At 43.4% G+C, this 25,366-nt stretch overlaps 1 protein-coding gene across 1 annotated transcript in view; it reads right to left on the bottom strand.

Moving 5' to 3' along the window:
• pitpnm3 (PITPNM family member 3) overlaps positions 1-25,366 on the bottom strand; it is a 108,948-nt gene that overhangs the window by 46,729 nt on the left and 36,853 nt on the right. Inside the window, exons 4-5 of the mRNA XM_079514475.1 lie at positions 10,708-10,778; positions 9,485-9,702 (exon numbers count right to left, since the gene is read on the bottom strand). Coding sequence (XP_079370601.1) covers positions 9,485-9,702; positions 10,708-10,778 — 289 coding nt within the window. The remainder of the gene's footprint in view (positions 1-9,484; positions 9,703-10,707; positions 10,779-25,366) is intronic.

Below are 25,366 nucleotides of genomic sequence, written 5' to 3' on the forward strand. Positions count from 1 at the left end.
GTGCGTGCGTGCGTGAGTGCGTGCGTGCGTGCGTGAGTGCGTGTATGAATCATAGTAAATGGCAGTTTACATTCCAGAGAAGACCAGAGCCTTTTAATGGATGGCTTGGGCAAACAGAGAAAGATTGGTTTGCCCTGCATGCTCTCTTTCTGTCTGAACCAACCCTGTACCATCTATCAGAGGCTCTGTCTATGGGACACTGGCCAAAGACACTGCACCAAAGCTAAAATACGGCAGCACCCACACACCTATTGTGAGACACACCTAGGGTGAGACACACACCTAGGGGGAGACACACCTAGGGGGAGACACACCTAGGGTGAGACACACACCTAGGGTGAGACACACACCTAGGGTGAGACACACCTAGGGGGAGACACACCTAGGGTGAGACACACACCTAGGGTGAGACACACACCTAGGGTGAGACACACACCTAGGGTGAGACACACCTAGGGGGAGACACACCTAGGGTGAGACACACACCTAGGGTGAGACACACACCTAGGGTGAGACACACTAGGGTGAGACACACCAAAAAAAACATTCATTCATTTGTAACCACTTTCAGCCTGGCGTCCATGTTTTGTGCATGTCATTTTAAAATAAGGCCTAAGTTGTTAAAAGCTGGAATTCTTAAAACTCTCACAAAAACATTGGCTAAAAGATATTGTATTTTATTACACACTAAAATAGCAAGCATGTTAGAATTACTCTCATGTTTTATTCCTAGCCATTCTGTTCTTTTCCATGTCTCATATCTTCTGGTCACGTCATGTGTCGAGTGCTGTATTCTCTATGTGTGTAATAATCTTAAGAAAGTGCCGCGGGAGACTGCCTGCATGGCGTCATCTTGTTCTCTGAGCTCATCACTCAACTGATTATTATTAACTGATTATTCCTTGTGTAACACCTTATCTGCAGCAGCTAGACATATTATGGTCTTCCCATGATAGGATGTGTTATTACTGAGCCAGAGAGCAAGGCGAGACGCTCCCCAAGGGGTATGCCTGTGATGTCAAGACCAGTCAGCAAGCATATAGAAGCACTGTTCTGATACATAGACAGATATAGGTTAAACTGGTGTATGCTGTACTGTCACTGCAACTACAGTACAGTACCTATACTACCGTTGCACAATTAATATCAGGAAGTCAATCACTCCTAGCAACTCACATGCATGCATGCACGCACACACGCACGCACGCACACAATTACATGCTTGCTATCCTATAGGTGAAATCTTAATCAATATTCCAAACACACAGCTCACATGCTTCAGTACAGAGCTCACAAGGCACTGGGCAACACTAAAGGTTCAACACCTGCAATGCATCTGCATGTGCAACTCGCACCTGCTTATTTGTGTATTCGGTTTAATTTAATTAGTCAGATCTGATTATGGAAATGCTTGCTGTAAGTGTTCAAATGGAAAATCCATGTTTCAGGTGAAAACAATTATTGAGTTTAAGCCTCACTGGGAGGTGCAACTAATTGTTTGTCACAGGCAATGCTGTGGTTTTCTTGGAGGCCAGCATTGATTGATTGATTGATTGATTGATTGATTGATTACTTTATTAACAGTTTGCAAAAAAGCAGTTTGTCGTTATCCATATACATCATTATTTTCTTGCACTTACAGAATACACAGTGCTCCTCCTGAGTCGTAATCTGTGGTTTGACGATCAGACAGAGCCTCCTTTCCATCACCCTGGAATACACTTTCCTAGGGAGGCCGAGCATCCATCCATCCATCCATCCATCCATCCATCCATCTTCAACCGCTTATCCGTAGTCGGGTCACGGGGGCAACAGCTCCACCAGAGTGCTCCAGACTTCCCTCTCCAGAGCAACATTAGTGACTTCCTCCTGGGGGATTCTGAGACGTTCCAAGGCCAGTGAGTCGATGTGTTTCCTCCAACTGCGCCTTGGTCTGCCCCGGGGTCTCCTCCCAGTGGGACGTGCGTCGAGGACCTCCCTAGGGAGACACCCGAGATGCATCCTAACCAGATGCCCGAACCACCTAAGCTGGCTCCTTTCCAGGCGAAGGAGCAGCGGTTCTACTCCGAGTTCTACTCGTGTGACTGAACTTCTCACCCTATCTCTAAGGGAGATGCCAGCAACCCGTCGAAGAAAACTCATTTCGGCCGCTTGTATTCGCGACCTTATTCTTTCGTTCATGAGTCATGACCCACACTTCAGGACCCTGTTTTCTGCTACTGAAAAGACACTGCGCCTCCCCTAGGCTCCACCTCCACATGACACTGACTGAAGAGGCGTGTCAGCTAAGCGAACCTAACAATGTCAAGAGCATTCAGGGATCCATTTTTGTTCGAGCATTCTAAGTACACTATTTGGGGATTTAGCAGTGGGGAAGGGGCGTTCCCGCACTAAAGTGGCTATTTTGGTCACCTGTCTAAATCCCTAAAACACCTCCGCTACCCGTTACATTATGCATAGGTGTGGTTTGGGCGTTATACAATAATGAAACCAATCACCGTGCCACATGCCATTGCCTTTAAGAGATCCCTTATCCGTTGCCCGTTATGTCCAGTTCTATATTGCTTCATATAGCCTTATAGTCTATCTATAGTCTCACTTGTGCTGCCCCCCGTCGGTAAATCGGATTAAACCCCATTTGCTGCACTGTGATGAAACTGAACGAGCAAATGGAATCACGCACAATGGCTAGCACAAGTCAAACTAGAAAAAGTGCCCTTCTGGGCACAGGTCTCCACTAGGAAGATAGGAGTGTGTGTGTGTGTGTGTGTGTGTGTGTGTGTTAAGGCTGTCCCCAAACATTCAAGGTTCGAATGTTCGCTCGTTAGGGTTGGCACTCGAATCTTAATTAATGGGCTTGAACCATTCGTTTTTTTTTATTTTTTTTTATTATTAAATAAAAAATATTATAATTTTTTCCCTTTTTTTATTAACTCGAAAATATATCTCGGCGAGAATGCGATATGAGCATGTAAAAAAAAAGTAAGTTTCTAGTGCATTCCTGTCAGAAGTTATGATTTTTTTAAAGAAATATCTCCTAGTTCTGCTGTCCCATCTCCCGTGCTTGTAATTTGGTGATTGGCCTGCAGCTGAGGTGAATTGAATGGAATGTCTGACGCGTCTCTCTCTCACACACACACACACACACACACACACACACACCAGCATGATCGCTGACAGGGGCCATGATATATTAGCATACGGCCATACGCTCTCTAGCATCACATCACAAAAAGTAGGGAACTCTGATCATTGTTAAGCAAAACGGTCACGGAGGATCTGCTTTTGCCCTGTGCCCACTTCACTTCAATGCGCCTCCCAGAATACACAGGTGGAACAAATAACGAGCAATATACGCTGTTTTAGCTGCCTGCCAGCAAGCTCACGTGAGCTTGCAGATCAGCTGTTTTGAGCCACTTGACGGTGTGTGTGTGTGTGTGTGTGTGTGTGTGTGTGTGTTGGGAGAGACGAGAGAGATTGATAAAGAGCAGGGGAGACGCGCTGCGCCGGATATCTCAAAGGTTATTTTTTAAATTAATTGGAAACAAATGGTCCGGATGTTCGCTCGGGAATTCCTGCCGAAGTTCGAGTCCAAAAAAAAGGGCTAAGGTACAGCCTTAGTGTGTGTGTGTGTGTGTGTGTGTGTGTGTGTGTGTGTGTGTGTGTGGGAACTTGGCATGTTGTAGCGCCACCATGACGCTGATTTGAAAACTGTCAAGTGGCATTGCGTTGAGGAGTTGTGGCAATGTGTACAAAACGGGTACAAAGCGGGCTACTCCTGAAAACTTTAGAAGCCAATCGTAGCCAATCAGGTTGGATTATGAGAAAGCAAACAAACCCGTCTTGATCACATGACTATGGAGAGCATGTGTACCGATTTGCATGAAATTTGGATAAAATCTGAAGGAGTAATATAATATTAGAAAATGTGTTTTACATATGAAGAATTCCATGCAAAGGTTATTCCTTGGCCTCTAGGGAGTGTGCATACAAAGTTTTACACAGATCCGTGCAGTTAGAGGTAAAAACACTAATCGGCCAGTTATAGCCTTAATCAGGGCCATTTATTGTAATAAATAACGACAAACATGCCATGTGGACCCAACACCTGCAGGGATAGGCATTGAGATTGGGTGCAATGTAAACATCAATCAATCAATTATTTAATCCTTCCAATGAAGCAGAGGTCTGGTCAAGAATCTCCTCAGTGGCAAGATAGCATGTGTGGATGAGATTTTCTTTGAGACACAGAGGGCTCGATTTCCCACAAGTCAGCCGCTGCTCGAAAATTACGAGTATAGGAGCTTGCTCTGTCCCTTAATGGTATTTTGGTCCAGCGTCACCCACTATCTATTTTGCCGACACCGGTATTTGCGCCTAGAGGTGTGGTCGTGGGCGTGTTTGTTGGCACGCTTTCCCCTAAATTGCTATTTTGGTCACACACATTTGGGAAGGCGATAGTGGAGTTTAAAAGCACCCGTAAGCCGTATACCAAATTAGTTTGGTTGAGCGGCGCGCGCCGCACGCCTACAATGGAGATGTCCACGGAGCCTCATCTCTCCTTATTCTATTGCATCTCTTTGTAATTTAATCAGCAGAAGTGAATGCCTGCTGTGAGCTGTCACTTCCTTGTGTCCATTGTGTTTATATAATTGTCTAGTCAAAGAAGTTATTGTCTCCACCAGGCCGAAGGCATGGGGAAAGAGTATGTTTTGCACTCCATCCGTCCGTGTGTGTGTGTCCGTCCGTGTGTCCGTCCGTCCGTCCGTCTGTGGACAGCTAATCTCTGGCACCGTTGGATTGATCGCAGCCACACTCTGCACACACACCCCCTGAATGCCACAGCTGAACCTCTGCCCCAAGGTTTTCACATTGGCCTCTTATAGCGCCACCAGGAGGCCGCTTTGTGCACAAAATTTTTTTGGACAGTACACCTGTTCCCCAACTGCAACTCAGTTTTAACCTTGCGAGACGAGTAAAGTTAAGTGGTGTATCTGCTGTGACATATAGTAAAATACTACAGTAGTTTGTGAAACGTGGATTTTATCTTCATCAATTACGTGAACATTTACAGCCAAGATATACACTGTAGGTCACAAGACTGAGGAGGTTGACATGGAGACGTCAACTGGTACGAGTTCAATAAATAGACAAATAGTTGATAGCAAAGGATAAAACAGACATGTCAACAAAAGCACAAATGGCGGGATAGTGCTTTTCACATCACCGAGATTACCCACTTACTCACTTACTGTCACTTACTGTCACTCACGCCGACCACATCAAATCTAAATGATATACAATTGGGAAAATGTGTCACCTTGCACTGTGATTGGCTGAGCTTTGCATAGCATTTGTACCACATGAGCCAATATAAGGGGGAAACAGAGAGGGAGAGGGCGAGGGAGAGAGGGAGAGGTGGCTCCTGTCTCCAATCTGAACCAAGACAGCTCCTACAGTACAAGCCATTTATTTGAAGCGTTACAGTTAACTGCATTGTAAGAATTGCAATTCACTCTCTGATCACTACATTGCTACGACGCCACGGTTGAAAGGTTAATCACTACACTGTACAGACAGTGAGATAAATGCATATGATATTGTGTAAGGGTTTGGGGCAAAGTAGTGATGAAGAGATCCATTAACAAGAGCCTCTCTGTCTTTTACCTGCAGCATGAGGGAGAAGATAAGACTCATTGAGATAAGACCTCAGATCAGCCTCTTTCAGCTCAGAATAAGCTCAAGAGCATCTCCATCACTTTCTCCTGTCAATGTCCATAATGTCAGGACAGAAAAACAACACAACACAATAATCTCTCAGATCATACAGTAAATGCATTCCTGCTTACAGTAATTGCTTCCCCAATGTTTTAATGTCTGGCTTGGCACTGCACCCAGTTTGCAGTAATGGAATGGTAGCTTCCATTACTGCACCTTGCAGACTTAATTAGTGAACAGACACAATAAAGAGGCACGCCACATGCAGTAGGTAGGCTATACTGTAGAATACATGATGGTGACAGAAATCTGGGGAATAGTGTGTGTGTGTGTGTGTGTGTGTGTGTGTGTGTGTGTGTGTTCGTGCGTGCATTAGTGCGTGCATTCGTGCGTGGTACACATGTGTGATTGAGAAGTATTCTATTCATATTTTAATCAAGGATGTGCAGAAGTGCAGCAGGTGAGCAAATGTGAAGTTCCTATCGATTTTAAATCTCTGTACGGCGCTGTTCTTACAGCCCCTCTCTCTTATCAATAACAGAAGACAGAGGCCATTAGTTCTGACGAAAACCCTTTTCTCAGCTACACTAATTGGTTGTACAGACAATTCAGACCAATACATCCACAGCATAATGGAGACTTGCGCTTGGAAGCCATGAACAAAAGCACACTCACATGCATTATTGTGCGCGGTGGGTTTGTGTGCAACTGTTCCTGCCAACCTTCGCCACAGCAAGCATCTGGTCAGTGTTTTGACATCATCAGCAGTTACTAGAAACTAGAATCCTTCGTTAGTATGCTGAAATAGAAGCCATTGTTCTTGCATCACTAATACAAAATAAATAAAAAAACGTACCTACGGATGATGTCACTGGTAGACAGCTTTCTGAACTGTCCTCTGAGATACAGAGTAGACAGAAATGGTGACGTGTTGTATCGGGCATTCATCAGGACCAATTACAGTATATGAAGATAAGGGTACGTTAAATTCTCCTGTACTGTTTTTCTGCATTTCTGTACAGACAGCAGTCTTGCCTACAAGACCAAACCCACGAACAATGGGTTTGGTCCTCTTTAAATATTATTCTGTCTTCATTACTTAATGCATGAAGCAAATAAGAGCACACAAGTGTAATCTCAAAGGAGTTACATTTAGCAATCTCAGTGTAGGGAACAGTAATGATTTTAGCTATTCTGGACTCTTTTATCAAAGGGATGAAACGTGCCACTGATCCACTGTGGCCTGTCCATGATGCTGCCAGCCACCACAAAATTATTATTTTTCCTCTCTGAGAAAGGACAGAATAATAAAGCAGTAGCATGTAATTAGATAAACAGATCACAGTGAGCCATCCCATCCATCCCTTCCAAAGGACCCCAGATACCCCTGCCCACTGGCGATTACAATTCACTTCAAGTTTACCATTAAGTTAATGGTAATTATGGTTACATAATATGCCACATGCCCACACATTTTGGAAAGGCTGAGAAATGTTAGTAGCATGCTAATGAACATTGTATTGTCTGTTCGGAGCTTTTTGTTCAATATATTTTCCCGATTAACCTTCACAGAGTTGGCACTGACCCATTTCACTTGTGCTCAACCGTGCTTGACCATACTCATCAAGTGGGAATCTGTAATGATTTACAGTCACCCAGATAATCCACCTGGCTTCTTAGAAAGTGTATAGACACGTTTGAAGCTGAGAGAAGGCAAACAAAACATTGCTCTGCAGAGAATTCATCATTCATATAAATACTGATAAAATGAGAAATAACCATTGCTCTGTGTACGTGGTAACATTACTGCAACAGAAAAATGGTCCTCTGCGGCAGTGGAAGAAGTATTCAGATAGGCCTACCACAATAGGCCTACCACAAAATACTTTTGCTCCAAAGATGTATATCTGGGTTAAGAGGTAATGATTGATGTAAACTATACTAGATTATAGCCATTAGCCAAGTTGTCAGTTGATAATAATATTGTCGCTGTGTTTGCGACTGTTGCACAACGGTGAATGATGGAAATGTTTCACTTCGCGAACGGGGACAATACTTCATGGACATAACTGTGTCACAGAGGAAACTAAATGGAGCTGCTATTCAGACATGTTAGAATGGTGGAAATGGAACATTAACAGGCCAACGGGAGTTATATAAATCCTTTATTACGGCGATAGGTCCGTTGAACTCTGTTCTCACTCTCACACACTGAACCACGGCGCTGCCGCGCCGGCCATTTAATTAGTGGCATTTCTTTTTGTTTTTTACTCTGGCTTTTTCAGGCTTCGGGGCTAACATTCTGGTAATTATTAGGGTCGGGTCGAGCTTCAGGCCGGCACAGTTTGGTAGGGCTATAATTCTCGGGCCTATCTGTGCATGCGGTCATAAGTGCATGTGTTTGGAGAGAACGAGACACGGGTGCTGCGCAAGATTGATTAAAAGTGTAAAAACACTCTTTTCATTAAGCCATATTTCGATCTAATCTTAACCTTTTTAAATGTTTTAATTCAAAGTTGTGGGGATTAATTAAATATCCAGCTTTCATGTGACGTCTTCACCGTGATTGTACTATCAACATATGAGACGTTATCAAGCGAAAACGATACTTTGGGCGAACAGCGGGCCGAAAACCACTCCCCGTGTGTAAAAGCACTAAACCCTCTCCCCCGACTTATAAACCAGTTCCGACCTGGTCGACCCATAAACACCTAGCTGCGACCAGGTCGCGACAATAACGACCTGGTCGACCCATAAACACCTAGCTGCGACCAGGTCGCGACAATAACGACCTGGTCGACCCATAAACACCTAGCTGCGACCAGGTCGCGACAATAACGACCTGGTCGACCCATAAACACCTAGCTGCGACCAGGTCGCGACAATAACGACCTGGTCGAAACCTAGTCGCAAATGGTCGACCTGGTCCAGACCATAAAACAACTGGTCACGGCCTGGGCCATGGCTCAATGGTCCAGACACCTTGGCTGGTAATCCAGTCTGGCAGTGTGCCGTGGATTCGACTCCCGATCCCGACGGCCTTTACTGCATGTCTTCCCCCCATCTCTCTCCCCATTTCCTGTCAGCCTACTGTCTGTCCCTCCATAAAAAATATAAAATAAAGGCGAAAGCCACAAAAAAAAACATAACATATAAAAAAAACTGGTCACGACCATTTAACAACTAGCTGCGACGACTATAATGGGTCGGAACCAGGTCGAGGAAAATAACGACCTGGTCACGACCAATAACATACAAGTCGAGACCTGGTCGTTGGTCACTACCGGATCTCGCCCTTCCTGAAATCTTGTGAAATGGGACATCCTGCACAATGAGTACTTTCTGCTTTTGGTACTTAAAGTACCAAAAGAAAAAATAGAATTCTGTAGGCCTACTTTTACCTGTAACAGTATTTCTACACTGCAGTATTTATACTTTTACTTAAGCAAAACATTTGAGTACATTTTCCGCCACTGCTTCTGACTCCCTATACTACGTCCACGCCACTCACTTGGAGAGAAGGGAGAAGGCTTCGGCACACGTGGCCAGGCAGGGTACTTACTTGGAGAGCAGGGAGAAGGCTTCGGCACACATGGCAGGGCAGGGTACTTACTTGGAGAGCAGGGAGAAGGCTTCGGCACACATGGCAGGGCAGGGTACTTACTTGGAGAGCAGGGAGAAGGCTTCGGCACACATGGCAGGGCAGGGTACTTACTTGGAGAGCAGGGAGAAGGCTTCGGCACACATGGCCGGGCAGGGTACTTACTTGGAGAGCAGGGAGAAGGCTTCGGCACACATGGCCGGGCAGGGCACCAGCTTGATGGTCACGTGTTCTGCGGCAGCTTCAAAGTGTGCCTGGGTGACCTTCTGCAGCACAGATGCCAGCGTGGCCACGTCGCCTGCTTTTGTGCCGATGTCGTCACCCGCGGTGTCCAGGATGTTTCCTCCGTGCACCACGAGCAGCAAGACGTGGCTCTGGCACTTCTTCGGCAACAAAGCCCAGGGACGAGAGTTAGGGGGTGAGGATCAGTGGTGTAAAGTAACTGGTGTAAAGTAATTCTAGTATCAATATTTAGGGGGGTGAGGATTGTATTGGAACAGGATTGGATTGGCCCATGAAAGCTGGAAAAGTCATATGTGGACGAGCAAAACTGTATTTTTGTCCTATACACAAAGGATATATTTTGTTGTTTTACGTCAGGATGTACGATGATAAGAGCGCCCCTCACTTCACACGGGTGTGATTTTTATTATTATTCCCAAAAATGAACCACTTCGACCCTATATACATTTCGGTCATTCGAAAATAGCAGATCTACAAGCTCACAATGTGTCACACCGGTCGCACCGCATAGATCGGCTATTTTCTAAAGATTTTTAATACATTTGAAAACTTGGAATTTAATGGGACATTCTGCAAAAATGTATTACTTTTACTTTTGGTACTTTAAAGCTGCTATAAGCAAAATTATGTCAACATTTTAATGACCCTTTTTTATTATTATTTTGGTATTCAGGCAGCCAGCAATGGCCAAAAAACGTTTAGTCTCTGTGACACATCTAGGGGCCGCAATCTGCATTCAAAGATTTTCCTAGAAGCTTTGTAATTGGTTGATTTGCCTGTGTACTTCCTGATGTCATTTCGACCGGGTTTTTTTTTTTCGACCAATGACAAAGCTTCTAGGAACATCTTTGAATGCAGAATGTGGCCTAGATGTGTCACAGAGACTACATTTTTGGGAGCGTTTTACCCATTGCTGGTTGTCTGAATACAAAAAATAAAAAAGGTCATTCAAATGTTGACCTATTATTGACCTATTACATTTTGATGCCAACACTTTTGTACTTCTACCGGACGTTTACTTGTGACAGACTATTTCTATATTGTAGTATCAATATTTAGGGGGGTGAGGATTGTATTGGAACAGGATTGGATTGGCCCATGAAAGCTGGAAAAGTGGACAATTTGACTTTCATTGTGGCTCCTACCTCAGTCTCCTCCAATCCCTCAATGCTGCTTTGAGGGGCACACCGCGGGCCCTCCAGGTGGTACAGATTGTCTGTGTGGGGTAAATTGAGGAATGGGGGAAGGGGGTGGGTTGGTTGAAGGGGAGGGCAGGTAAAGTGAGACACAAAGAGGTAAATTGAGGAATGGGGGAAGGGGGATGAGGTGATTGAAGGGGGGGGGGGATTATTGATCATTCAAGAGAAATAGTAAACAACTTCAACTTGGGTATGAAGACACTTATTTGATCAAAATTGTATTTATCTTTTTATATTAAGGAAAACAGAAACAAAGATCACCAATGCACAATGAGACCAACTAGGACAGAAAACAATTATATATAGTGAGAATAAACATGCATATATGTATATACACACACTGTATAACAAGCAATTTACTCAGCAATTATAATATAGACAACACAAACAGGAAGTACAGACAAGTACAAGACAAAGGTACATTATTTCCAGCCAGATTTTCTGGACTTAAGTCTCCCACGATGCTGATGGCACATGGCATGAGTAATCTCTCAACATAGTGTGTATACAGGAACATCCATATCAACCATATCTGGTTCATATGTCTCATGTAATTGGATTTTGGCCTTGTAAGATACAGTAAAAAGATTACAAATAATCACATATTCATAGGGCATGGAAATGAGGCGAGGGACACCCTCATCCAACTGTGCCGTGTGCAGAGGCATAACTACAATAAGGCGAGGGCAGGCGTCCGTCTGTCCAAATCCATTTGTGCCTGGCCAAAATCCATACACTGAGGACAAAAAAAAGACCTGAGAACTATTAGTGGACAGCGGATTGGCCGTTGCGCGTATAGAGCGTGACCTTCAATCACCCATTGGAATGCCTTTCAGCCTTTGTATCCTACTGTCTGGCAGGTTTATCTCTTTGAAAACCTTTAGTGCTACTGATTGTGTGCGGGGGGACGACAATTAACGCATCTTGCTTGCCCAAAATGTAATTCCTGGAAACGCCACTGGCTGTGTGACAGAGAGCATCTCTTTGTGTAGTGCAGTATATCATGGAAACCTGGCCAAAGTCATTACCCTGCTCGGAAGCCACATCACGTCATCTCTCTCTCTCTCTGCCCTCTCTCTCATCCTGTTGTATCTGGCTCTCATTAAACCCCTACGCCCCCGTCCCGATCTCTCGGCTCAGGGCTTGGCACCATGCTTTGCTCAATATAGTTTTTGTATATCTGTTCTCTTCTTCTGGAACTGACTGTCGGTGGATGCTCTCACACACTCACATGCTGTCTGTTCCTCTGTTCCCAGCATGAGACCTGCCAGCCAGCCAGCCAGCCAGCCTGCCTGCCTATCTGCCTGCCTGCCTGCCTGCCTGCCTGCCAGCCAGCCAGCCAGCCTGCCTGCCTGCCTGCCTGCCTGCCTGCCTGCCTATCTGCCTGCCTGCCTATCTGCCTACATCTGCATAGCCTGCCAATAGGTCTCAGGTTGCCTCCTGTCTGCCTCGCGTCATACACCATGGACACAGCATGCTGCAATATTTGATCAGAAAATCAATGAAACTTTTCCCCCTCCAAGGTGAAACATCATTCACTCTGGCATCCCTATTTTGGACACAAAAGGGACATAGCCTATGTACCTATACGTCCTATGTCCCTATACGTCCTATGTCCTTATACGTCCTATAGGGACATAGCCTATGTCCCTATACGTCCTATAGGGACATAGCCTACTGTATGTACCTATACGTCCTATGTCCCTATACGTCCTATGTCCTTATACGTCCTATAGGGACATAGCCTATGTCCCTATACGTCCTATAGGGACATAGCCTACTGTATGTCCCTATACGTCCTATGTATGGCTTAGGTGGTTAAAAGAGTTTCCCTAAAAAAAGCTAGTAAAGTATTTAAAAAAAGACATTCAGGTTCTAAACTAGCTATTAACATGCAGGGTTGCCTTTGCACTGCAGTGTGTATTATTTGTGGATAATCACAGGGCTCTGGCGCTATAATTGCCCCTATACCATGCCCACTTGACGATTAAAATAAGACGTTTTTAAGACGTTCTTATTTGAGGGCAATAAAGTATTTGGAATTTGTGCTGGCACCTTTCGGTAATGTGATTTAATAGATCAAAATATTATTTTGAGGTGTAATCGCAGTAATGGTGTCAGAGGCGCTTGCCCGTCGGGCAAGTTGTAGGCCTACAGGAAAGGCCTACTACACATTTTGGGGGAAATTGTGGTGTGTGGTTGGCTCGATGGCACAGACGCCTTCGGAAATATAGGCCCCTCCCACTGATTTAGCTAGCCAATTACAATGTCAAGTCACCCCTGTGATCATTAGGAGAGGAATCATGTTTTTGCAACAAACGTTTTCAATTTTCGCATTTGCGGCACCCCCTATGGATGAAAATGAAATTCCTTTTGGCTCTCTGTTGATTCATTAAACCACCCTCGACATCATCATCATCATCATCATCATCATCATCATCGAATGTCTGAATGTGTGTCTGTGTGTCTGTCTGTCAGAAACATCGCCTTATCTCCTCACCGCCTGCACCAATCACTCCCACTTTTCACACAGGCATTGACCATAATAATATGGAGGTCTTAACGAAGCCCTTTTTCCAATTTAACAAATTATAAATTAATAATGAATTTATTAGTGAATTAAAAACGCACCCAGGGTGCAGTACCCCCGGTGCAGTACCCGGTGCAGTACCCCCGGCAGCCACATCTCACAACGGGTAAGGGCTAGTGTGATTAAAATTTGGGGTGGATTGGACATTCCGTTTGTGATTTGTGGCTATACGGACTATGAAAATGCTGCCTGTGGTGTTTTAATTGGAGAAACACATGATCCAGAGATCATGTGTACCAATTTTTGTGAGATTTGGACAAAATCTGTAGGTGGAAGAGCAAAAAGTGTGTTTTGAAGAAAATTCTAAATGGCGGAAAATCTATTCTGACGCATATCGGTGTGGCCTATAAGGGTATATGAGATGCGTCATCCAAGGATTCCAGGGGAAGAGACATTTTGATTTTACGACCTGCGGTTCAAGAGTTATAAGGCGAAATGTAAAGTGGGCTGTTATAGTGCCACCATGAGGCCGACTGATGTAATTATTTATTACATTAATTTTAATAAGTATTATGAACGTCCCCTCCAAGTGTTGTAACTGTAGCCCTTACAGTTGCGGAGAGAAAAATACTTGAATGTGAGTTTTCGCATTTTCCCATATAAGTGGATGGGAAAATGTAACTCATAAATAAATGTAATTAACAGCGTTAGATTTGTTAAAGACCTCCATAATAAAATGGTCAATGCCTGTGTGAAAATTCAGAGCGATTGGTGCAGTGAGGAACTGCGACAGTATTTCAGACAGACAAACATTCAGACATTCTGAGATAGTATATAAAGTATAGAGTATTGTTGCTGTCGGGAGGAAACCACCTAAATAAAAAATCATGTTCATATCTGCTCACACCATCAAGTTATTATCCTCTGCCTCTGCAGTTTAGCGTTATTGGATGTGTTTGTGTTTTGATTCTATCCTCAGGTCAGGGGGTGTCTGTTTGAGCCAAGCGTTGTATAAAAATGTGATATTTGTTTGGTATTGAAGCACACTGGCATCATCTTTTGTTTTTTTCTAGGTAGGCATGCTGAGTGGTGTAAAGACCCTCCAGTGCTGCAGAGATCCCATCTCTCTCTCTCTGCTCTTTTTGCCTCTTCATGTTCATCTCACATTCTCTCAGGTCCTTTCGATGGATAAGTGTATTACAGGGATGCACCGTGCTATCAATATTATCTCTCTCTCTCTCTTCCATCTCTTGCTTCCTCTCTCTCTCTCTCTTCCATCTCTTGCCTTCTCTTTCAGGTTCTCTCTCTCTCTAAACAAATTAATTTAGCTGCTAGGGTTTGGCAGCAGCACCGCAGTTTTGCCAGTTTTACATCTACAACCCCTCAAGCACCCTGTTACTGCTGATACAAACAGCAATCTGCACATCTTCTATCATACTGCAGTATGATAGAAGATGCGCGCGCACACACATACACAGGGCGCAGCAGTACGGTACAGCACAGTATGCTACAGTACGGTACAGTATGGTACAGTACAGCCCTGTACAGTACAGTACAGTACAGTACAGTACAGTACAGTACAGTACAGTACAGTACAGTACAGTACAGCCCTGTACAGTACGGTACAGTATGGTACAGTACAGCCCTGTACAGTACAGTACAGTACAGTACAGTACAGTACAGTACAGTACAGTACAGTACAGTACAGTACAGTACAGTACAGTACAGTACAGCATTCCCACATTTGCGACATCCAAGCAACTTGGTATATAGAAACATTGCCACTTGCCATGCTTTCTTTTATACGGAAATAAAAACAGGCAAAAACAAAAAATAGGGCCACCCAGCCAGGTTGCCAAGTTTGCACTTTCCAAGCAACTGGGTATATGAAAACATCATGGGTTGCCATGTTTGCTTTTCCAAGTAAAAATAAAAAAACTAAAAACACTATCGCCCTTCCGCTATTGCCTTCTTCCCATTTGCGACGCGTGGCGCTAGGATGAGCGGGCCAAAGTGAACTATCAAGATGGAGTACAAATCTGTCTGTCATTTCATTGTGGGCCTCTTCAGTAGCAGCAGGATATGTAGGCTAATAGTACGGGTGACTTCCCCTAAACAGGGTGAACAGTCTTTCCTGACCCTCTGCGCAGTGGAGCCTTGCTAACACGCTCAGCCATCTGTTGTTCACTGCTACTGAAATCATGGTCTGCTGTGTCACCCTAAAGTATAAATAAATAAATAACACACTCTCACTTTCCCCCTCTCTCTCTCTCTCTCTCTCACACACAATCTCGCAATAATTATACTGATTGTACTGTAATAACCCAGAAAATGTCAGTATATGCCAAGATGGTTACATATTTCACACACCTTGCACGTTTGAACTGTTATTTAATTGATGCTTTTTGTAATAATGTTAATATCTTGGTATTCATATTTCAGATATCCTGCATGCATATATTATGTACTTCTGTAATCCTAATAACAGCAGCACTGTCCAACAACACTGACTGTCTGTCACTGTCAGTTGACATTTTATTTGTCCACACACACACACACACACACACACACACACACACACACACACACACACACACACACACACACACACACACACACACACACACACACACACACACACACTATTTATGTTTTCGGTGTGTTTTAGGATGGATCTTTATGACAAGATACGAAAATAAAAATTCACGCACGCACGCACGCACGCACGCACGCACGCACGCACGCACGCACGCACGCACGCACGCACGCACGCACGCACGCACGCACGCACGCACGCACGCACGCACGCACGCACACACACACACACACACACACACACACACACACACACACACACACACACACACACACACACACACACACACACACACACACACACACACACACACACACACACACACACACACAGTAGAGAAGGACAAGGGCAGCAGTGATTCATTCGATGCATGCTTGTCACACTGACTCGATCATGACAAACAACATGTAGTCTACAACAACAGGTCACAGTCTAGTCACGTGCTAACACATCCTGCACATCTGCACACTGGTCTATCAGGAAATCAAATGCACAAAGGCTTCTTATTCTGTATTCCTCTGCTCCCCTGGAGCTCAGGCAGCTGCACTGTTGTTTGGGTGTGTTTATCTGTTCTCAATTTGTCTCTTACCTTGCTTGCCTCCGGCACGCTCGCACGCACAACACACACACAGTCACACACACACACACACACACACACACGCGCGCGCGCGCACACGGACACGCACACGCACGCACACACATACACGCACACACACACACACACACACACACACACACACACACACACACACTTGCGCTTGTCTTCTTACACCGAGTCCCCGCCTCTGTTGCCCTGATTGCTATCATTTATCATTCATGCTTTTGTCTCTGCACCTCAGGATAATTTAAAGATTTTGTCGCAAATGGTTCCTGCCTGGATTCTGCCTGTTACTGTAGCAATGGGGGGTGATGGGTAGAATACAGATGAGTCCTACAATAGAATCAAATGTGTTTTCTGCATGCATTTCTGAATAGTGCATGCAGGCAGTGCAAGCAGTGGGGAAACATGGACCACAGTTTTCTTTCTAGGTCACTTTGTAGGGCATTACAGTTCAGGGGGAATTGAATAATAGGCTCTAGCCTCTGGGTTAGCATAAGTTATCTTTTACAATTTACAATTTAGGCATTTAGCAGAAGCTCTTCATCCAGAGCGATTTACAGTACGCAAGGACAACACAAGCTAGGTAACACATCAGTTATTTTAGTTATCTTGTACAATCTGCTTCTCTGCCTTATCACTTTATCGAAATTGGTTTCCAAACGTGGTGGGAATTAGCCAGACTGCAGACAAAGTCATAGTCAGAGTTTGTTTTGTTCATCATGCATGAGTCCTAATTCTCTAAACAGGGCTGGTTGATAAATTAAAGGACCACTTCACCACTTTTCAACATCTCTTCATATAATTGGTCCTCACTAATGTTCATGATAAAACACCACCATTTTTTCCTACTCAGTCTGTGTCTCATAGGAGGGCTTTGGGCAGTTCGGACACCCGTCCACCAGTGACATCATCATTAGGCAGAATTTTTTTAAACAAGATTTGTTTTAAAATATATTTAGATTTTTATTATCGTGAGAACGATGGCTTCAACTTTTGCATTGCAACTTTTCAGGAAAAGAAAGCCTGCCGTTTCTATTAGCTTGGATTCACCATCGATGATGTCACTGGTGGACGGGTTTCTGAACTGCCCACAGCCTTCCTATGAGACACAGACTGAGTAGAAAAAAATTGTGGTATTTTATCATGAACATTAGTTAGGACCAATTATAGGAAGAGAAGTTGAAAAGTGGTGAAGTGGTCCTTTAAGCTCAGGGTCCAGATATAAATTGCAGCACATCACTCAAGAATTAAGTGGATATCCTACTATAAATGCACCAGCCTCTGTCTGCGTGTGTGTGTCCGCTTGCCCAAATATGCTGACCTCATCACATTTGTCAAGACGGCGATGGCCATTTTTAGGCCAAGGAGTGTTTTTTTTGCAAAAATAATACTTGGAATGGATTCAGCATCATGAAAACCCCTAGTTTGACATGTCACATGCTACTTAAAGCATGATGAAATGTTGATGTTTTTGCCTTACAGGATGTTAATGGGTATGGTCACATAATGATAATAACTCAAATTGCTCAACGTGCAACTTTTAGCAACCAAGCTTAATCTCATCTTCTAAGCCTATAGATGACATTTGAATCATAAAAGTTTATACTAACCACCATTTCTGGATTCATGAACATTCCAGTAGACTAAATGGGTAGAATGCTCCTAAAAAGAATTCGTCTCTGTGACACATCTAGGGGCGGCAATCTGCATTCAAAGATTTTTCTAGAAGCTTTGTCATTGGTCGATTTGCCTGTCGGTCGATTTTTTCCTGATTGGTTAGTCACTGCGACCGGGTTTTTTCGACCAATAACAAAGCTTCTAGGAACATCTTTGAATTCAGATTGCGGCCCTAGATGTGTCACAGAGACTACTTTTTTTTGGGAGCGTTCTACCCATTGCTGGCTGTCTGAATACAAAGAAGGAAAAAAAAGCCCATTAAAATTTTCCTAGTGAGCCATAAACACCCCAGAGATATTGAACTCAGTGGTGGGCCGTCAGGGCCAGCAAGGCCTTCTCTGCTGGCCCTGCACTTGCCTAATTTATATATTATAATACGTTTTTCTTTTTAACAAATATTATATATTGTATAACTATTTATTTCGTTGCCACTGCACTGTTTCTCACTCAGACAGGCTGGATGCTCTGCTTCCATTCTGTGCAGGTACAACAGCGCTTGGTTTTTTTTAACCAATGAGATTATTTCCTTGTGTTGTCTCCGGGTGAAATTCTCTACCGTGAGGCCTGCAGACAATCCAGTGAATCCCCTTGCTGTTGAAATGAATGGGAGCAATATAGAGATTGACAGGTTCCTTAGCCAATCAGATTTCGAGTTTGCCCTGCTGGGTGTTTTCTTTCAAGTACCAGGGCCAGCTAGCTGGCCTTTGGTGACGTTAACGTCTTGCTTGGATCCCATCGCTGGGGTAAAATATTGTCCAATGAGAAAAGAGAACTGGGTGTTTCAAACTTTCTGCGCGAGTTCCCATCTGTGGGTTGATTGAGCTCGCTAAATTAACAGATTTAACTCACAAACAAACACCAGAAATGACTGGATTAGGAGAACAAACTGTGGTGGTGGATTTACAGTCAAAGCCCTTTTCGAGAAGGAAGGACTTCAAGAAAAGCTTGCCATTGTAACGAAGGGTCGGCATGATATGATCAGCCATGGTAAGGATATTATTACATGCGATGCGATACGATACGATGCAGCTTATTGATCGTTTTATGGCCGGGTCCGGGTTGAAGAGAAAAACAAAACAGCCGGCTGGGCGCTGGCTATGCGCTATGGTTGTTGTGAACTTGTGGCTGGTGCTCACTGCCGAGTCTCTCAAACTCAGTGCGGCAGTGCCCACTTGGTTGTAACGTGTGCGCTGCGGAGCGCTGCAGAGCTCTCTCTCTCTCTCTCTCTCTCTCTCTCTCTCTCTCTCTCGTTGTGTGTGTGTGTGCTGTTTAGTCCCCCGGTGACAGGTTGACACTTGACAGGCTGTCAGAACTGGAGCACATCAAAATCCAGGACTGTGGGAAGTAGTTGCTCGGCAGACGGTGGTGGTAAGTGGTCAAGTAATGTGTTATTTTATGCTCTATCATATGCCGGTGTAGAATAACTGAAAATTCACCTGACTCTCAGCCTCAATTTTTATTTCGTTTAACCTCATTATTTATTCATTATTCTGAATCGCCAGAACATGGTTTTAATAATGGGCGTGGCTAGCGATTCAGGGCTGGAGCCAGGCTAACCAAAAATAGCATCTGTATAAATTAGCCTCGGACGCTTTCATTGTTTATGGTCTATTCCACTGGGATACACTGTCAAATCCTTAAAGTCACAGGAGGAATATGACATTATTACTCATGCCACAACCAGCGAAGGCAATAATAAGATGTGATGTGATGAGAGGAGAAGGACTCTGCAGAAAGAGTAACAACAGGTCAATTGTCTGTGAATATCAGCAAAATTTACAAGTATAAATTGGCTTAAAGGACCACTTCACCACTTTTCAACCTATCTTCATACAATTGGTTCTCACTAATAATCATGATAAAATGGCACAATTCTTTTCTACTCTCTCTCGCTGTGTGCGTGTGTGCTGTTTAGTCCCCCGGTGACAGGTTGACACTTGACAGGCTGCAGCTTATTATTATTGTTTGTGTGCTTTCGTTGTTCCAGACTTCCAGTATCCTAACTCAGTCTGTGTCTCATAGGAGGGCTGTGGGCAGTTCAGAAACCCGTCCACCAGTGACATCATCATTAGGCAGATATTTTTACAAAAATGTTTAGATTTTTATTATCGTGAGAATGACGGCTTCCATTTTTGCGTTGCAACTTTTCAGGACTAGAAAGCCTGCAGTTTCTATTAGCTTGGATTCCCCATTGATGATGTCACTGGTGGACGGGTTTCTGAACTGCCCACAGCCCTCCTATGAGACACAGACGGAGTAGGAACAAATGGTGCCATTTTATCATGATTATTAGTGAGGACCTATTACATGAAGATTGGTTGAAAAGTGGTGAAGTGGTCCTTTAATTGCATAACAAAATCTCAACTGTACAAAGCCTACCCAGGGGAACCACTGTCTTCAGCGACGCAGAAAATCTGCTCCAATGAACATGACTTGCGCTCTTCACCGTTGCTTGCTCAGAATTATAATTGACACTAATTACACAGAAATGAGACGAGTAAGCAGAAGTAGGGTTCCAGAAAGAGGAACACAACTGAGCTTTCAACATCATAATGTAGCAACACAAATTTAACAACTTCTTATCCATCTTAGTAGAGAACACACGATTGTATCTCTATGACAACCCAGACTGCCGAAGGCCGGAGATTTTGTTTTCACCCCTTTCCATCCATGTGTCTGTAATCATTTGTTTGTGTCTCCGGGGAGACATCTCCGGGGGGACATCTCCGGGGGGACATCTCCGGGGGGACCAGTGCCTCGCGCACCGGGGGTCCCCGAGTACCCACACTTAACAACTAATCTATGGCATCACTGGGCATGAATATAGGATTATTTTAAGATCTTTCCCTTGAGCCATTCTGTATCATCAGTACTTCTATTTTGAGTATTTCTACATTGCGTTATTGCTACTTAAAGGGACACTTCATCCCTTTTGCAACCAGATCTTATTTTAATGATGTTTGGGAGACAAGAAACACTTGCCTGGGGTTTTTTATGTGGGCAATAATGTGTTTTTAGATATTTCAGTATTTCAAAGTACCCATGGACTCCATGATGTCATGGACACTGGGCTCACTTACTTCCTGGACTACATGGTGATATAAAGCGATATAATACAAGAGAATGACAGCTTGGCACGTGCGACAGTAACTTTTATGTTTTGTAGAAGAGGCAAACTAATATATTTATGCCGTTTATGACGCATGTGTATAGTGTAAACTTGAAACATTATTGTACTGTAAAAAGGTCTCTTTTCCCTTGATCTTTATCTTTTTTAGTATAATAGTATTAGTTTACTATAATTAGATTAATACACGATAATCAACAATAACACTTTAATTTAGAACACACCCAAATCAAATTGTACAAATACGTGTTCAATCAATCAATCAATCATTCAATCAAAGCAAACGGCATAAACAATATTAGTTTGCCTCTTCTACAAAAATAAAAGTTACTGTCGTGCGTGCCAAGCTGTCATTCTCTTGTACTTGTATTATTTCCCACCACGGACGGAGGACAGTCTGGTGAGACCAGGCGTATTCTGTAGTGTCGGAAGGCAGTCGGGGCGTTACCATGTCTATGCTCGGACGTAGAATAGATATACGCGTTGTCAGACAGTAAGACAGCCCTCCCCCTATCCACAAGGAGGAGCAGTGGACCAAAGCATTATGGGAATTGTAGTGGACACTTTGAAATACTGAAATATCTAAAAACACATATTACCCACATAAAAACCCCAGGAAAGTGTTTCTTGTCACCCAAACATCATTAAAATAAAATCTGGTTGCAAAAGGGGTGTCCCTTTAACTTCTTCCACCACTGCAGTGCATGTGTGTCATGCATTACATAATGGAAACAACATCTCAGGTTTAGTTGCAGTGTATTTAATTGTTTAAACGCCCATTTTATCTGTACTGGATACCACCTATCCACCATATGACGAACCACATTTCTATTGGATAGGTCAGCATTCAGCAACCAGCAGTACAGTAGCTCAGGGGTTCTCAACGTTTTTGGCCGGGGACCCCCGGAAATGCTTTGGCAATGTCTCGGGACCCCCGCCCCGCCCCCTCCCGACCCCCAATATAAATGGACTGCTACAATAACCTTAAACCATTTTGGGCGGGAACCCCTTTTGGTGTTTTAAGCATTGTTATAATTTAGCTATTGAAAAATAGCAGATCTACAGCGCTACGAGCTTGTAGGTCTGCTATTTTTGAAAAATCGTGAAAATACTTTTTTTTTTTAAATCTTTTTTTTTTGAAAATAATTTGGGGACCCCCCAAAATAATTTGGCGACCCCCCGAGGGGTCGCGACCCACGGGTTGAGAACCCCTGCAGTAGCTTACCAGGTTCAGATACTGTACGCCACTTGTAGTACACAGCAAGCTTCTTCTTTCATCTAATCCCTACATGGCCCTAGAACTGCCACTTCAGTCTGTCAAGCCTCAGAGCATAACCTTTACTAAAATGTGTATATACATTATTTTAAGCCTAGAATCAAGACATCCAGGGTTGGTGAATCATGACCATACATTTTAAAAAAAATCAGTGGATTTAGTAGTTATCATGAATCATACGTAAGCTACGAACATAACAGTGAAATATAATGAAACTATGCATATACTATATAGTGCTATGTCTACATAAAATAAAGTGAACTGAGAACTGCTGTATGTATGTGTGTGTGTGTGTGTGTGTGTGTGTGTGTGTGTGTGTGTGTGTGTGTGCGTGCGTGCGTGCGTGCATGCGTGCATGCGCGTGTGCGTGTGTGTGCGCTCGCAGCAAACAGCTATGTGTGTCTATGTATGTCTGTTCGAGTACGGACAACTGCAATATACTGCTGGGTGACCTAAAGTGCTTTATAGTCATGATTCACCAGGACCCTGGATGGCTTGATTCTAGGCTTAAAATAATGTATATAAATATTTTTGGAAATCTCTATGAGAATTAAGTGGATTTTAGTGGAACCACAAAATGGCTGCCACTGCCATGCCCTACAGTATATGTTCAAGTATAATGTTTTATATTGTGTTGATGTAGGCTGTGTCTCCTTAATGCTCATGGACCCACATGTTTTTTTTATTTATGAAAAGTGAAATTGCTTTGGAAACCCAATCGGAGGTTTGCTGCGTTCTGCCTACAAAGTGGGCAGATGGCCTGTGGCCAACAAGCAACGAGGTGATTATTTTGTGCAATCTTCTGTGGAAATGTGATGACCTTAGCAAGAATGATTCATGGTGCTCTGAATGCCTCCTTACTGGCCAATTTGTATTCTGTTTTATCTTTCTCAGTGGTGAGTTTGGATTTATTTTGGGCTGCTGATAAACAATAAACCCTGAAAGTGGGTTGTGTCAAGAATAGAGTTGCTCAGAGAATAAATGTATCTCTTAAGCGTTCATTTATTGGTTTTTCAATTCCTATTTTTGAAATGTATTTTCATGCCTGCTGGGTGATAGCTTTGTGTCAAAAGTGAACGCTATCATATAAGAAAGGCTAGATGGCTCACCCGCGCTGTTGGCCAATGGAGAGTGACGTCGCTACGTGGCGGCCATCTTGCCGAGGGGCGGCATTTTTAAAAGTCCATAACTTGCTCAACGGTTTGGTTTGTTATAAATGTCAGAGACGTCCGCATTCTTATATGCTTTTGAAAGACGTTCATATAAAAAATAACATTAAGCAGATAAGCGTCCTGAATCATAGCCACGTTGATAGCGTTTGTAATAAACCAACCTGTTTGTAAATCCGTCAAGATTTGAGCGAGTTATGACTATTTTTGTTTGAGCTGCCATAGAACATACTGTACTGTAGCCCCTCAGCAAGATGGCCGCTGGGTGAACTATGTCAGAGACTTCGCCTTGAGCCATCTAGCCTTTATAATATAAAGGCTAGATGGCTCAAGGCGAAGAATCTCTTTGGTTCATAGACATATTATATGTCTATGAACCAAAGAGATTCTATATAAAGAGGCGACACTCCTATTAAGTCCCATAGTAACAGTGCCTCCGCCATATTGGAGTGATGACGTAACTTGGTTGCTTTAAAAAACATTAAAAAGTCACGCTGTACAAAGCAAGAACTTGTTTTAATCCTATTCTACTCTAATATATTAATTTACCCCTTTATTTATCATATTTATGAATGGATCAAAGCAGAAATTAGTAACATGTTCATTCAGAATGTAAGGGTGCATGTGTGCGCATGCATGTATGCACATGCACGCTCGACCGTGCATGTTTACGTGCGTGTTTGAGGCGTTACACCGTTACATAGACTCCAAATATTTGAGGACTGTCGTCTCTTTATATAGAATCTCTTTGTATGAACGCTATTGCCAAGACTGATCCACTTCCTGAACCCTGAAGGAAGTGACATCATCAAATTAAGTAAGCCCGTACTGTTGGTGTCGCTATTGTAAACTATTGTAAGCTGAACCATGGTACGTTGTCATGGTGCTATAGTTAAAGATTGCTTTGTCCATTTTCTCCTCATTGGGAGAACTTTTTCAATGCATGTACTGTGGACCCATCTGATTCTCCAAAATACCAAATACTAAATATACTACTGGCTGAGTGTCTACTATATTTTTGTATCAGTCTCAGTTTACTGGGTATTTTATTGGGTATTTTATTAAAAATAAAATACCTATCAACATCTATTCACTTGGGCAAGGTGCCATTCCTTCATCATCAGAGAGTTTTGTCTCCCATTCTTCCAAACTTTTCAGGCCATGACCCCCCCTCCAAAACAATCATATTTGAACTGGGGACCCCCCCACCCTGAGAAGGAATTGTAGGGATTACAATTAGTTTGACTCGGTTCCACATAGCCAACACTGCGTGGCGTTGTGAGCATCGGCTATTTTCACAATGTTTGCCTCTTTCTTACATAATATTTTACAATTAAAATCATTACATTTTAACTTTAGATACAGATACAGATACCCACCCTGTACACACTTATAGGGCCCTATAGCTTGCGTCAGGGGCACTTTATCGGTAATTTGGGGATTTAGCATTGTGTAATTTATGTTACACAATGCTAAAATTGTGTTACATTATGCATATGTGTGGTTTGGGCATTACGACAATTAAACCAATCACCGTGCCTACATGCCATTGCCTTTATGAGATCCATTATCCATTATGCCCAGTGATATCTCCCTTTTGTTTTTTTTCCACTGCAGAACACTCAAGAA

This window comes from Electrona antarctica (assembly GCF_951216825.1).
Source record: "Electrona antarctica genome assembly, chromosome: 11".
NCBI lineage: Eukaryota > Metazoa > Chordata > Actinopteri > Myctophiformes > Myctophidae > Electrona > Electrona antarctica.